At 38.2% G+C, this 14660-nt stretch overlaps 2 protein-coding genes across 3 annotated transcripts; both read right to left on the reverse strand.

Moving 5' to 3' along the window:
* Window positions 1-1437: 1437 nt before the first annotated feature.
* On the reverse strand, window positions 1438-3263 carry LOC134868591 (heat shock protein beta-1-like). Of its 2 annotated transcripts, XM_063889833.1 has the most exons (4): window positions 3036-3263; window positions 2593-2939; window positions 2379-2442; window positions 1438-2234 (listed from the first exon to the last, which is right to left on the reverse strand). In XM_063889833.1, the coding sequence occupies exons 1-4, from the start codon at window positions 3179-3181 to the stop codon at window positions 2075-2077; spliced, it is 717 nt and encodes a 238-aa protein (XP_063745903.1). In that variant the 5' UTR covers window positions 3182-3263; the 3' UTR covers window positions 1438-2074. The 2 variants fall into 2 exon arrangements, with proteins under 2 accessions (XP_063745903.1, XP_063745904.1); XM_063889834.1 differs by having other exon boundaries at window positions 2593-3195.
* Window positions 3264-4602: 1339 nt separating this feature from the next.
* Window positions 4603-14351, reverse strand: LOC134868075 (sushi domain-containing protein 2-like). The gene is made up of 16 exons (XM_063888953.1): window positions 14026-14351; window positions 13700-13898; window positions 13336-13487; window positions 13059-13226; window positions 12800-12974; window positions 12506-12707; window positions 11703-11788; window positions 10967-11235; window positions 8988-9122; window positions 8734-8889; window positions 8385-8633; window positions 7172-7355; window positions 6696-6790; window positions 6436-6615; window positions 5390-5486; window positions 4603-5221 (listed from the first exon to the last, which is right to left on the reverse strand). The coding sequence occupies exons 1-16, from the start codon at window positions 14147-14149 to the stop codon at window positions 5176-5178; spliced, it is 2517 nt and encodes an 838-aa protein (XP_063745023.1). The 5' UTR covers window positions 14150-14351; the 3' UTR covers window positions 4603-5175.
* Window positions 14352-14660: the final 309 nt, after the last annotated feature.

The raw sequence follows: 14660 nt of genomic DNA on the forward strand, positions 1-14660 counted from the left end.
TAGCTAATGAAGCTCATTTTGAATCTATATCGACGTTGCAACAAATTAACATTAAAAAAAATGCTTTAGCGGTGGACTAATAACATTGCTTTTTGTTGTTTGATAATTATAAAGCAAATATTATTCCTGCCATTACATTTTGTGGCCGCTAGAGGGCGACATAAACAACCATTTAAATGCAGTATGTCGCTCTCCATGGTGCTGAAATTACGGTAATATATCGACTCCTCACTGCTGCCACAACTATCATTTACATTTCTGCTTCTATGAAAACACAAAGTGCACCTTAGGAATCATGCAGTACTTCTGGTAACCACCTCATATTATACCAACCTCATAGAAACAGCCTGGAGCTCTTTAGCAAGAAGCTAACAACCACCACCTGCAGAACCCCCTAGGTAGTAGCTACCTTGAAAGACCTCAAAACCCTGCAATACTTCAAAAATACTTACAGAAAGAGTGAATATTAGGGCAGTTAAACACTGAACTCACCCAGCAAAATGGGTTAACATTCAACCCAAATTTACAGTCATAGTGACTTTAATTCTTGGTCAATTTTACCTCATATCTTATGTTTACTCTGTGTTTACTTTTGGTCAAATGTGGCAAAATTAAACATCTAAATAAATAAATACAATTTATAAAAATGTGTTTTATTATATTTAGTTATGGCTTTTAGGTATTATGTTACCAACCATTGGTTGAAGAATGAACAAACCAGCCGAGAAAGCATTTGTGTTTGCATTCCAACTAAATCAACTTTGATTATATAATTTATTCATTGTTTAATGATTTGCAAAATTGCGTTATTCCACTAAATGGAGCCTTATTGAACCACTACAAAACCTGTTACTTTAACGTGTAAAACCAAGTTCCACCAGTAGATGTCCTTCTTCAGATCAGCTGACTTTTACTCTTGACCCTTTTATTGCACTCCAAGGAATGAAGCTGATGTTGCATTACTTTGGTTGCAAAACACCTCACTTTCATCCAGCTCAAAGTCTGCTGTAAGGTTGTGTGGTAGATTGTACGTGACCACAGCACATTTTAAACGTTTTTGGTGCAATATATTTCAGAAAACTTACTTTAAATATATAATTATCTTACAAATGTTATTTGGTGTTATAAACAAAAAACTGCTAATTCACATGATTTAAACATAATTTTCTTTAAGAACTTTCAGAGAAACTGCAGATGAAGTTCTACATAAATAAATAAAAATGATCTTGAATGCTATAAGAAAACTGTCTTTCAAAGAGGAACTAAGAAAGTGTCCAAATATTGCACTCAACAGGACTTCAGTGCCCTCTTGTGGACTATTAATAATTATTTAAGGAAAGCCCTGAGCATGGAGGAATAATCCATACAGATTAAACCTGTTTCTATTAATCTTATAATGTGATCACAAATGCATCAGTAATGAGGAGACTAAAGGAGAAATGTACATGTGTTTTTATTTATATGACAGAAGCTGTTTAATACATCTGTGGAAGATGATATATCAGTTTCATTAGGATGGTATTCATTACATCAATGTACAATGTAAAGAACAAACACACAATTAATCTATAGTGCAGCATTTACATGGTTTCTCTTGTTCAAAGCAAACCAAATAACTACATTTATTATTGATTATATTGCCATGTTACACAGAACTATACACACGAGCTGTTTAGATATAAATACTCCATTTCCACTGTCCATTCTTGGCCAGTATTGTCAGCAATAACCTCAACAGTTGCTTATGTTATAAAAGTCGAAAGTTCAGCTGGTAATATTTTTCAATCAATCAAGATATTAGAAAATTGATGCTATGTTGTTAGGAAGACAAGGTCACACCAATCCTTTCCATAAGCATTGACAAGCAAATATAACTCCTTGTTTTCAGAGTAGGTTCTGTGTTATATTGATGAGTCTGCATCTAATTTGTATGGTGACAATGCATTACAGTATCAGTCTCCCATAGCAATAAAACACGGTTGGTATTCAAGTAAATAATGGGCAAGTTGTGTCTTTTGTGCTCCACCCAACAGTTCCTGCTACATGTCATTGTAGTTTCCAATTCTTGCTTACTTCACTTGTCACCCTCCTGCTTGTGTTTGATCTGAACAGGTATGACAATCTCATTGGCTGGGTTGCTGACGGATGTCCCGGGGGCCGGGGCCTCTATGGACAGGACTCCATCACCAGACAGCGAAGAGGTGATGTGCTGCAAGTCCACCCCCTGTGGCAACCTTTTAAAAAACAAAGAGTGAGTTTATATATAACTCTTCTAAACTTTTCACAATGTGTTTGCGTTATCAAGATTGTTATTACTATAGGGCTTCCGAGAGATTAAAATGAATCCCACAGAAATCTTTTTCTCTGAGACAACTTACTTGTATTTCCGAGTGAAGCACCTTGAAACAGATCCATGATCATCCTGCTTTTCTTCATGATTTCCTTTTAATGAAAAGATTATTGATTATAGGAAACAATTGAATCCATGACCATTTATTGTGGATAAAAAACATTTCTTCTGATGCCTTCACTTATGTTTTGTCACATTATATAAATAGCTTGTGGGAAATCATAGAATCATGAGCGCATTACCTGATATTTGCAAATAACCCTCCTTCGTTGTGATTGTAATCTCCTCTGGCGAGAAGTGATTGACGTCCAGGTTAATCTTCCAGCTGTCCTGCCCTGTCTGGATCTCTGTCACCCCGCTTGTCACCTGTTTTGGACCCTTTGGGTTCACCGCTGCAGGGTGCTGACCGCTGAATGGAGGCAGAAGGGGATTTTGTGCATACCCAGGCCAGGAGAAAGAAGCCAGCCTCTTCTTTGACCAGTCTATCCAGTCTATATCACTGGGGTCCAGGAAAGGAGGGAGGCCAAAATCCTGTGCAAAGATTCGGCTCGGCTGCGTCCAGTTTGGGAAGGGTTCCCAGTTTACATCTCTGCGGAAAATGGGACGGGTTAATGCTTTATTTTGTTCCCCCATATCCAAACAACGAGCTCAGGATGAAGGGAAAGGATGTTGAAAGTGCAAAAACCTGTAGTTCCACCCTAACGAACAAGTCCAGATTGAGGAACTGGGCACTATACAATGGGCTGCTGTGTTTTCATCCTCAACAGAAAGTGAGCAGCAGGACTGAAGGAAACGCTGCACTGGCCTCTGTAATGCTCTACTCACACACATTTATACCCCACTGATTCATTCTAGCACTTGTCCAGCATTAAGTGTGATCTAATTGATGAGAATCACTTGGTATGTCATGAGCCGGGGCGTTATTCTGCCGTTGCCCCGGGTCCAGGAACGGATAATGCTAACTATTTTTTATTTATACCTCTGGAGAGTCAGTGTCAAGTTGTTGGGGAGTGACTGTAGAAGCAGCAAGCAGCCAGTTTATTCAGCAGTGGCATCTGCAGTCTTGTCACATACTGGTGCTCTTTGTCCAAAGAAATCACGGCCTTGTGTTATGTGAGGGAACAGCACGAACATTCAGAGTCACACGGTAAACAACTTCCAGCTAGACAACAGAAGATTGGAGAAAAACACAAACCAGCAGTCTCATGTGATGAGCATTTAGGGAAAATTACAATGTTGAAGACTTGTTTACATACAGGACAAAGTGATGGACTGAGGCAGTGACGCAGTCGAGTGGTGGTGAGGAATTTGACATTTAGAGCTATGGCTTCATGGGTCAAATAATTTGCCAAGGGAGTGGAATCGCATTTAATAATGAAGCAATTTCTGAAGCCTTTCCATCTTCACCATCCAAAGCATTAGTCCACCTATATCCATATTAAGCATGCAATACAATGCGACCAAGTAGCTGCAGTAAGTAAACACAGAATGATTGGAGTGACGCTATTATGACAAAACTATTGTTAGGAACATGATCTTGGATTATGTCATTTATTAAAATTACCAACACGTTACATATGTTGTAGCTAATACCAGTGGAGGAATGTAGCGCAGTACCCAAGTACTATTTCATTTTACTTTACTTGAGTATTTCCATTTTATGATCCTTTATATTTTCACTCCACGACACTTTGGATGCAAATCCTTTTTTGCATGAATTTAAAACTAGTTCCTTTTTATTTACAAAAACACATGATATGCTAACATTATATGATGTAGTACTTTACTACTCAAAGGGGCCATTTTAAAGAATGAGCACTTTTACTTTTTATACTTTTTGATGCCTATACTTTTGTACTTAAGTAAGATTCTGAATTCTGGATGTTTACTTGTGATGGTGTATTTTAACACCATAGTATTTCACTTTTACTGAGGTGAAGGATCTGAGTACTTCATCCTCATCTGGTTAATGCTGCAATCTTACCTTGGTTTATTACCAGTGGGCAATATGTGTGTAATTTAGCTTGGAGACAAATATGAGTTGTGGTGTACTGCAGTGACACCACACTTGTAAACCCACGTAAAATACTGTATGTGTTACCTTTTTAAGCACTTTTGCCAAGTTATGTCATGCCACAGATTGTGTAAAACCTGTGTTTTAAAATGAAGTTACTAAATGCGAACGGTCATATTTTAAAATGTACAACATATAAAACACAGAGTTCTAATAAAGATATACATTCTATTTTGTTTGAAAAACTTTATTACCCCTGAATTTGGTCACAGTACATATAAATGCGATCCATACATTTTTTTCAGAAGTCAAAACATTGTCAACGCTGTGTGACATCATCAATAATGGAGTGTTTGGACAGCCGCAGGTTGTGCGGACCTTTGTCGAGAGTTTAATTACCTATATTTAGCTCTTTGAACTTAAGTGCAGTAAGTCATTGATTTAGGCCTATCGTAGATCATCCACCTAACGACTGACTGTAAAATAGATGAACCCACTAAGCTTCAATTACAAAGTGTGTTCACATTACAATAAATCAATGACATAGTTTTATTACCCAGAATGCTTGGTTGTTATGTTGGGTGTGGTCAAAGGTGCAAGGCAGGTTACAATATAGTAGAAAATATGGTATTTAGTCACTTTTTAACCGTGCATTGACCCTTGCTCCACTTATTGATAGAATTTAGTTCTGCATTTAGTTTTTATTACTAAAAAAATATCTTACTTGTCCGTTCTTATCTATTGTGTAGCATGGAATTATGCATGCACTCATTTTCTAGTTGAACAATTGTCACTAAATGAGGAGTTGTGATTAAAAAGCCTCAGTTGTCACAGCTTCTTCTGTCCGTGCAGCTTTTCTGAAATGAAGAAAAAACAGTGAAAATAAAGACAGTTTATTTTTATTCTGTAGCAGAAAACAAAAAGAAAAAGCCTCTGACAAACGTTTTTCCATATCAAGGTTTAAAATATAAGTAATGCATTTTAGAAACATTATTTCCAAAGTGCCATGTGAAGATACGACTCACTTTTTCTGTTTCCTGGAGAGAAGAACGATGGTGGTTATAATTAGAATCAGTGCTGCAGCTCCAATGACTGAACCCGTCACAATTCCTGCAATATTAACTGAAAATAATATATGTTTTTAAAACCAGAGACTCCAGGACAATAAGTCTTAACATCAGTTTGTTTGATTCTTTCCTTTTGGTACCTTAGCTGATACTTATCTCAACAGATTCAGGAAGGAAAAAAGACTACAAGCAACAAGCTCCCGATCCAAACACAATTTTGATTGCTCTGCTTACACATTCATCCAAAAGTGTTCATGCTTGTATTTTTACTTCTTTTCTTTTCCTATGAAGTTGCATTTGTATCTCATATTTAAAGAATGTTTGTGTACCTTCTGAACATACTAAGCATTTCTTGTGGATCAAAGGATTTTGATTTGTTCAGTATGGCATTTGAGTGCATGTACTGTATTTGTTTCAAAAGAGAGAAACCAGGCAGGAAAAAGGTCATTGTTGATTTGTGATTATGCTGCAATATACATCCACCTTATGCAAGAAGCTTATTCAATTTCTATTGACAATGGAGGCATTGTTCTAGGTACAGCTTTGGAAAAAATTAAGAGCCCACTCCTAAATGTATGGCAGCCACTCCAGTGTCTGTTAAATTCCAAGGCAGAGACATGTTGTCAGTAGCTTATAGAACAAACACTCAAATATATACATATAAATAGTAAAACCAGAGAAACTGATAATGTTGCAGTGGTCTCTTAATTTTTCTCAGGGCTGTATATCAACGTCGGTTGGTTAAACACTTAAAGACCTGGGGCAGACAATCATTGTGACTCTAAGATAATTCCAAATCGTCAAGTCAAATATAGTAGCTCAGATACATAATCGTTTGGGTGTAAATGTTTTGAAAGTGATTTAATTGTTTGTGTATTTCAACACTTCAGAGCTGATTCGTTTGATCAAAGAATGCACTCACACACATGCATGTCACACATTTGCCACTGCTGATTTGTGAAGATAAAATCATTGAAATGAGAGATTTCATCATTTATTCATACTGAGAGCCACGCAGTTGGTTTCTTCTCCAGTCCACCAGCCGTTCTCCTGGCATACGCGCTCCGATGATCCTTTGAGAGTGAAGCCCTCGTCGCAGGAAAGCTTCACCTTAGCCCCCTGTAAATATGTGGTCCCCTCCTTCTTTCCATTAAAAGGTGGTGAAAGCCATCCACAGGATATCACTGCAAAGCACAACAATAACTCATACAGTGAAATTAAGTTCCTGCAATCACTTATTCATCATATCATTTTAAACACTCACCTTGCTTTAGATCTTCTTCAAGAGAAATGTGACTTTGGAAAGACATTTTTGTAGCGTTTCCCATTGTTGGACTACGGCCCACCAGGATATCATACCTACAGGACAGAGGTAGTGATCATAATGAAAATAAAGTTGAAAATAAAATCATAAGAAGTGGATATTATCAATATTTTATTTGTCTTTCGGTGAGATTTGTTGCCTGTCCAATGTCCATTTTATTCAAATGAATACCTCCAGTTTTATCACAAGGACATCAACGGGGTTATTTTGTAAGACTTCATTTAAGAAAGCTAATTTCAAGACATTTTCCAACTTCTTTCACAAGCTAAACTGTACTCCTTATGACAAGTAAACTGAACTTCATGTGTAAAAGAATGGACTTTATTCTAACTGAGATGGCCAACATTAGTTGTTTAATAGAAAGGATTCTATTAATTATTTATAACATTGAGATAAATAACGTTTTTGTCTCATACTTGCAGAACTGTGAGCCCTCTCCAGAGCATATCTCAGACGCCTGAATAGCTAATGGGTCATCAGGATTCTCCGGAATAGAAAAAACTGGAATAAAACTTATGTCATGTCTGGGAGCATAAAAATATGTGTCCAAAAGATTTTTTGAATCATATGTGAACAATGCAGACTGGTTGGAGATGGCCCCTGTAAGACAAAAGAGAAAGATATTATTAAAAGTGTTTGAATTTAAGTGGAGAATCTGCAACATTAACATAGTTTGCAGGAACAGACGAAAGAGATGTAAATCCCTCCATGAAAGCATGACAAGAAGTGTACATGACCCAAAACACGGAGCAGCATGGTATGGCAAATGTTTAATTATTCCTCACTAATTTCCAGGGTTACTTCTACGCTGATTCATGAATACATTTATGGCTCCAGGTTTCTTTTTTTAACTTCACTCATGTTTATTGCTTCCTGTCCTGTTTTGATACACAGCTCTCCTTTTGTTTCAGTTTATTAGTTTAACCTGTTTTTCATTAGCCCTGCAATCACCAGGCCTCTGCCCACCTGGTCCCACTTCCCATTTACTCAGTCACTACTTATACCGGTTGTATATAGCTGGATCAGTTTGCCTGTGACCTGTGCTGTTTTATCCTTCCTGCCTTCTGGACTTCATCCCTGTAAGCCTTTACATATATCCATTGAATTGTTGAATTGCTTCTCCATCTGTTTCTGTGTTAAGTTCTCTCTCCTGCCACCTGCACACAGAATCTTAACACATTAACTGAATTACTTTTACCTGCCGATCAAATCTATCATTAGCTTCACTTTTTCACTTCAGTAAACAAAAGTGTTGTTGTTCCTTATGTGAAAATATAATATATTCTCAAAGTAACATACCAAAAACTTTAATCTATGTTTCAAATATCATGCTAAATTCATATTGAATGAGGTTGTGTTGGGTATATAACATACACAGCTCATTGTGAAGTATTTTTAAATGGTTTATTAATTGTAATACTCTTTAGTTCGATTTTATAGTGTGATTTTGTTTGGAAAATCACACACTTTTTTAACCCATTTTACTTCCTGTTGCATGCTTTTATTTTGAAATGTTTTAGACTATGATTTTAACCCTTTCTCTCATGAAAGTTGGTAAGCAATCAAAAGTAAATACCACATGAACTTTTAAAAACTAGCACATCATTTGAGTTGTGAATAATGTCTTACAGCCTGCCCCAAAGCTGAACACCTCCTCTGGATTTGTGACATTCCACACAAGTTCCCCATTGTTGAGAGTGAGGTCGTCTTTGGGGTCACCGTTCATTATTCCCAGCAGTCCCTTGGTTGTATCTTTGAACTCCTCAGGCAGGAGTACGGTGGTGGTCATGGTTCCCTCTCTCAGGCGCACCTCTACTCCAGCACCACTGCTGAACATCACGGTCACATTTGAAGAGGTAGGAGAAAATAAAGACACACCTGGAAGAGAGAAATGTTGTAGTCAAGCTATAGAATCTAGTGATCAAAGGGATACATTTATTGATTTCCTCATGGGTTGAAAGTTTAATCAGGGTCTCACCGTGTAGGTCCATCCAGCTCTGCTCAGAAAACAAGAGGGTTTTTTGATTCTGCAGCACCTCAAGGCCATTATGATCGCTGAGCAGCCGCACCTCAATAACATCGGAGACGGTTTCTTGCATGGCAACAGACGTCAACTGTGTTGCTTTTAAAGTTCCTAATAGTAAGAGAATCAGAACAATGACATAGGAAAAAGGTTTTAATGGGTAGAGACATAAAGACATACATAAACTCTAAATGCCTTTAGTGACTCACCATTTACAGGCTCAGTTCTGCCTTGAATTGTCAGCCCTTTCGCAAAAGAGGTCACCAAAGTGTATTCCCCGTAGCCATTGAAGGAGTAGCTGACACCATCAAATGTTATGAAGTGGGGATCTCCAAACACCACAGCTGGAATTTCAAACACAAAAGTTTGACTTTGCATTTAAATGGTCTTAAAATCAATTCAAACACCATGACACCTTTCCATCAGATTAATGATAAAGACCTAGAGGACATTATTCTACATCTGAAGTCCTCCTCCTGCTGCCTTGATATTATACCTACAAGCTTTTTCAAAAATGTTTTTCATAGCATGTCCTCAGAGCTACTTCATATAGTAAACAGGTCTCTTCACTCAGGTGTATTTCCACAGGCCCTAAAAACTGCAGTAATTAAACCGCTCTTAAAGAATAATCTGGATGCTTCAGCAATGAATAATTACAAGCCCATATCAAACCTCCCATTTCGAGGTAAAATCATTGAAAAAGTAGTTTTTAAACATCTGAGTAATTTCTTGGATGCAAATAACAGTTTTGATGTGTTCCAGTCGGGCTTTCGAGCGCACCACAGCACAGAGAATGCTCTTGTTAAGGTCTTCAATGACATCCACTTAAACACAGACAGAATCTCAGTGTTCGTATTATTAGATCTCAGCGCTGCATTCGATACTGTTGACCACAACATATTACTAGACAGACTAGAAAACTGGTTGGGACTTTCGGCAACAGTTCTAAATTGGTTTGAATCTTACTTAAAGGACAGGAAACACTTTGTTTCCATAGGCAGCTACACATCAGATTTAACAAATATGACATGTGGGGTTCCTCAAGGTTCCGTCTTGGGGCCTCTTCTCTTTAACATCTACATGCTACCACTGGCTCAGATGATGAAAAGCAACAAAACAAGTTACCATAGCTATGCAGATGATACACACATTGACATTACCATGGACCACCAGGTACTATGCTCCAATTAAAACATTGAGTAAGTGCATTGAACAAATCAATGACTGGATGAGTCAGAACTTTCTCCCATTAAACAAAGACAAAACTGAGGTAATTGTTTTTGGAGCGAAGGAGGAACGACAAAAAGTCAGTACTGAGCTTGAGTCAGCAATGTTCAAAACAACAGCAAACGCCAGAAACCTAGGTGTAGTCATGGAGTCAGACACATTAAAACAATCACTAAGTCCGCCTACTATCACCTGAAGAACATATCTAGGATTAAAGGACTAATGTCACAGCAGGATGTAGAACAACTTGTCCATGCTTTTATCTTCAGTAGACTGGACTACTGTAACGGTGTCTTTACAGGTCTCACCAAGAAATCCATTAGAAAGCTGCAGCTGATTCAGAACGCTGCGGCTCAGGTCCTCACTAACACCAAGAGAGTGGATCACATCACTCCAGTTCTGAAGTCTTTACAGAGCTGGTTTATAAAGCATTGAATGGTTTAGGCCCTAAATACATTTGTGATCTCCTGCTACATTATGAACCATTCAGAACTCTCAGGTCTTCTGGGACGGGTCCACTTTCTGTCCCCTGACTTAGAACTAAAGGAGAAGCAGCGTTCAGTTATTATGCTCCAAATATCTGAAACAAACTCCCAGAACCCTGCAGGTCCGCTGCAACTCTTACTACTTCTAAATCCAGGCTAAAAAACGTTTCTTTTTGCCGCTACTTTTAATTGAACTGTTCTTATCTAACATTGCACTGTGACTGTTATTCTGCACTGTAACTTTTATTCATGTATTTTATACCTGTTGTGTTTATTTGATTATCTTTGCTCTTAAATGACTGTTTTTAAATGCCTTTTTATAATGTGTTTATACTGCACCACTTCGTAATGCTCTTAATGTCGTTCATGTCTGTAAAGCACTTTGAATTGCCTTGTGTTGAAAGGTGCTAATAAATAAACTTGCCTTGCCTTGTCACTTAAAAACACATTGATGCTGTGATAAATGATTTACTTACCTGAGGTGGGGGGCTGGTACTGTCTGCAGTCACTGGAGGGCCGGTGTTTGAAGTAGTAGTGGCAGTTGTCAGACCACAGGCAGCAGTAGTAGAAACTGAGGACGTCGTACACCCAGTGGGACTGTCCAGGGATTCGAGGGGGTTTCTTATATGGAGGTGAGCCCCAGTCGTGTGCTCGGTCTGGAGTACTTCCCCCATTAGAGTCTGCGGTCAGCACCTGAGCACCGGTGCTGTCATAGCAACATTGTTGTCCTGCTGCATACATTGGACTGTGGATAAATATCCCAAAACAAATTTTGTTAGACATTGAGCTCTACTGCAACAACAGATGAGCTACACTAGAGGCTCTGTGAGATTGCAGTCAATGCTAATGTAACGGTTCAAGATTTAAAGGCTTTTTGCAATATATGCTCCATAGCTACATTATAGCTTTTGTCAGGCTCCTCCAACAATGCAACATATAATATGCTTGGAATAAAAAGAAAAGTAAAATAGACGAAATGGTGTACATTGCCTGAAGAAAAGATATACTTCAAACATATAAAATAGAATAAGATAAAAGATAATGTACAATTTGATGTACAGTATGCTTGACTAAACACACTAGCATGGGCAAGGTAAGGTTTGGGCAAGTCTTTGAGGTTCTCGATTTGAGTATGTTTCGGATGAATTGCAAATGCATTTATAATCTCAAGAATAAAATGTGGACATCTGACCGTGAGGTTGTAGGACTCACCTGGCCTGTATAGCCCTCACACAGTGAACACATCCTGGGTGGTAGGTGCACACGCTCTCCTTCTCTATGTCACAGCCATAGTCCGTCTGTGGAGAGAGAGAGACACATCCTTTGTAACCAGGCAGCTAAATGTACATTCCCATACAAATACAGCAGTCACAGAAGCATATCATATTATTAATAATAATAATTATGATGATATTAATGTGACAAAGGCATCCAGATTTTCTATTCGCTTGTCTACAATTCAATGATTTACACTGACTCAGTCATTTAAGGTCAGTAATGCCTTTGCCTAACCCTAGTTGTGAAATGTAAAAGATAAAAGGCAAAAGATTGATGCTGAAAGGTGTTCCGTAAATAGACCCGTCTTTGAAGTAATTACACACTTTTATTTGGGTACTACATTACAACTCCCACTCTGTTCCATTCATTTGTGACATTTTACTTGATGTTTATCTGTAAATCTGTAATCTGCAAAATAATGGTTGGTCTGTGTGTTAATTTATGCCTTGATATGCCCCTTGGTTGCATTTTATGTGCATGAGGTAAGGTGAGTGATCTCACAGTAATTTCATCATTTTTACTAACCCTTTTAACAAGGCTGTCAAATTATTGCAGTCAAATCTACTCGCGCTACCTCACATGATGAACTTTCTAACAATGCAGAGTTAATATCAGTAAACCCACAATGCAGAGTTAATATCAGTAGACCCACAACAAAGTAATAATAAGCACAACAAGTTTAGATTTGGCTGCAATCCTTTGAAAGAGCTTTGTGAAAAAGCTTTTAAAACACTTACATGAAACCTCCCTGTGTCTGCTCTCGCTTGAGCCAGGGTGCAAGGGCAGTCTATGATCTCCCTGAGGAAGTTGGGAAGCTTGTTTTCCAGCTGGTCCCATGCTAAACATTTATCCAGGGCCCAAACTGTCGAGTTCTGCCTGAACTTCTCCTCCAGATGCCAGGCCAGAGCGTGATCCTCCGTCCATGCGGCGTGTACATTCCTAAATTAAACGCATGAAAAACACACTAAAGCTGACAAGTATAATAAGATGTTTAATTACAGTTTATCTAGTAGGGTATTTGTACCACACACCACATGCCATCAGGGTAGACGCTGGGGCTGATGCGTAGAGAGCCAAGCTCCCAACTTGAAAAGCCATTTTTTGCTGGTTTGGGCAAAAAACTAAAGGATCCACTGTTGGGCTGATCCTTTACAAGCGAGTAGAGATACGCCCACTCACCAAGCCAGATGTCGGTATATGGTTCTCCTACAGAGAAACATTTAACAGATTCAGTGTTTTTCACCACTAAGCTTCAAAGTGTAAATGCAGTGTAGGAATAGGCATACTGACCCGTCTCCCTGTACCCCCAGAGCTCTATGTTGACCTTCTCCGCTCTGACCAAAGACGTATTCCATGTCATCTCAAGGTTGCCACTGACTTTAGGTGTAGCATAGTACTGCCATTTTGTTGAGTTGACCAGAATCGCCTTAAACTTAGCATCCAGCTTTCCAGTATGTACTGTACCGACACATTTGAATCAAACAAATAATATTAATGACATTTCAAAACCAACTGGAAAACTGTCAGATGTGTTTGTGTTCTTAAAAGTGCTATGAGGATACAGTACCTGAGAGCCAGGCTCCAACTCTGTTAAACGTAGTGCCATTATCAGAGGAGATGCTCAAAGGAACCCACCCAGTTTCGTACAAAAGTGGAGAAATACAATGGCCTCTGCTGTTTTCATCCACATACCCCTCAGTTTTGATATTGTCGTGGAACCTGCCATTGTAAAATAAAAATCAGCAAGTTGTTTTTTTATGAAGCCAATTGTATTTTTTTTACTGTAATACACGGGAAAACAGACTTAAAATCCTAGAAAAGCAAAAATTAAAAAGTTGTATTCTTATATTTTATTTCCCAACCATCATCAAATGTATCACTAGAACAGGGTTAGCAACATGTCAACACTGAGGTTTAGAAAACAGTCTTACCTGCATATAATCTCTGGTCTGTTATTAAACGTTGAGTTAAGGACAATAAAATCTGTCCCACCCATAATGGAACCGGAGTATGGCAGGACTTCCACACAGTATTCTTTATAATCTTTGCAGCAGTTCTCCAGAGAGGTGCATGTTGGGTGGCATGAACACAAGTCTAGTTTCCCCCCACAGTTCCCTTCACATGTCTGTCCTGTTTATATGAGGAGAAAGAGGTGTCAAGTCTGGAGTGAGCGACCAGTTTAAGATCTAAAAAACAATATATAGTTATAGAAACATATTTCCAAATGTGAGATGAAGTGCAGTCTTTAGTTCCTTACCTAATGTCCTGCAGATACATGACACCAGAAGGACAAATATTGCTACAGTAAATCTGTCCGTCATGGTGGAGTGAAACGACTGCTCTCTTGACTGTCTGCCTTTTAAATAATTTCCAAGGTACATGTTCTTGCCGTTTTGTTAAACCTTGGCCCTTTTTTATCAAAGGCATTTAAACCTCTGCTAATCATTAACTTGAGGTTATTACATTTACAATTCAGACTGACTCTACTCCACCAATATAACTACCTTTGACCATTTGTACTTCCGTGCCAATCCGTCAGAGGTACCTATTGTCTACTTAATGGATTTTAGATTATATGTATATCTGAAACTCATCTTGGCTCTTACTTAACATTATTCACAATCATATATAAATAAAAATATAACAATTAGGAAGATAATAGACATAAAAACCGGCCTTCACATTATTTTGAAATTATTTGATTGTTGTTGATCCTGTTAATAGTGTCATTAATCCAACATTGGCCTTTTTACAATGTTTAAACCTGTAAGCAAACTAGCCAGGCAAGTATATGCATAGATGTAACATTTGAGGATGTTGAACTTAATATTTTAGAAGGGAAGAGACCTGCAAGGAGGTATGATTGTGCACGTTTCAGCCTGAGTGTTACCA

Source organism: Eleginops maclovinus, chromosome 8, assembly GCF_036324505.1.
Source record: "Eleginops maclovinus isolate JMC-PN-2008 ecotype Puerto Natales chromosome 8, JC_Emac_rtc_rv5, whole genome shotgun sequence".
Classification (NCBI taxonomy): Eukaryota; Metazoa; Chordata; class Actinopteri; order Perciformes; family Eleginopidae; genus Eleginops; species Eleginops maclovinus.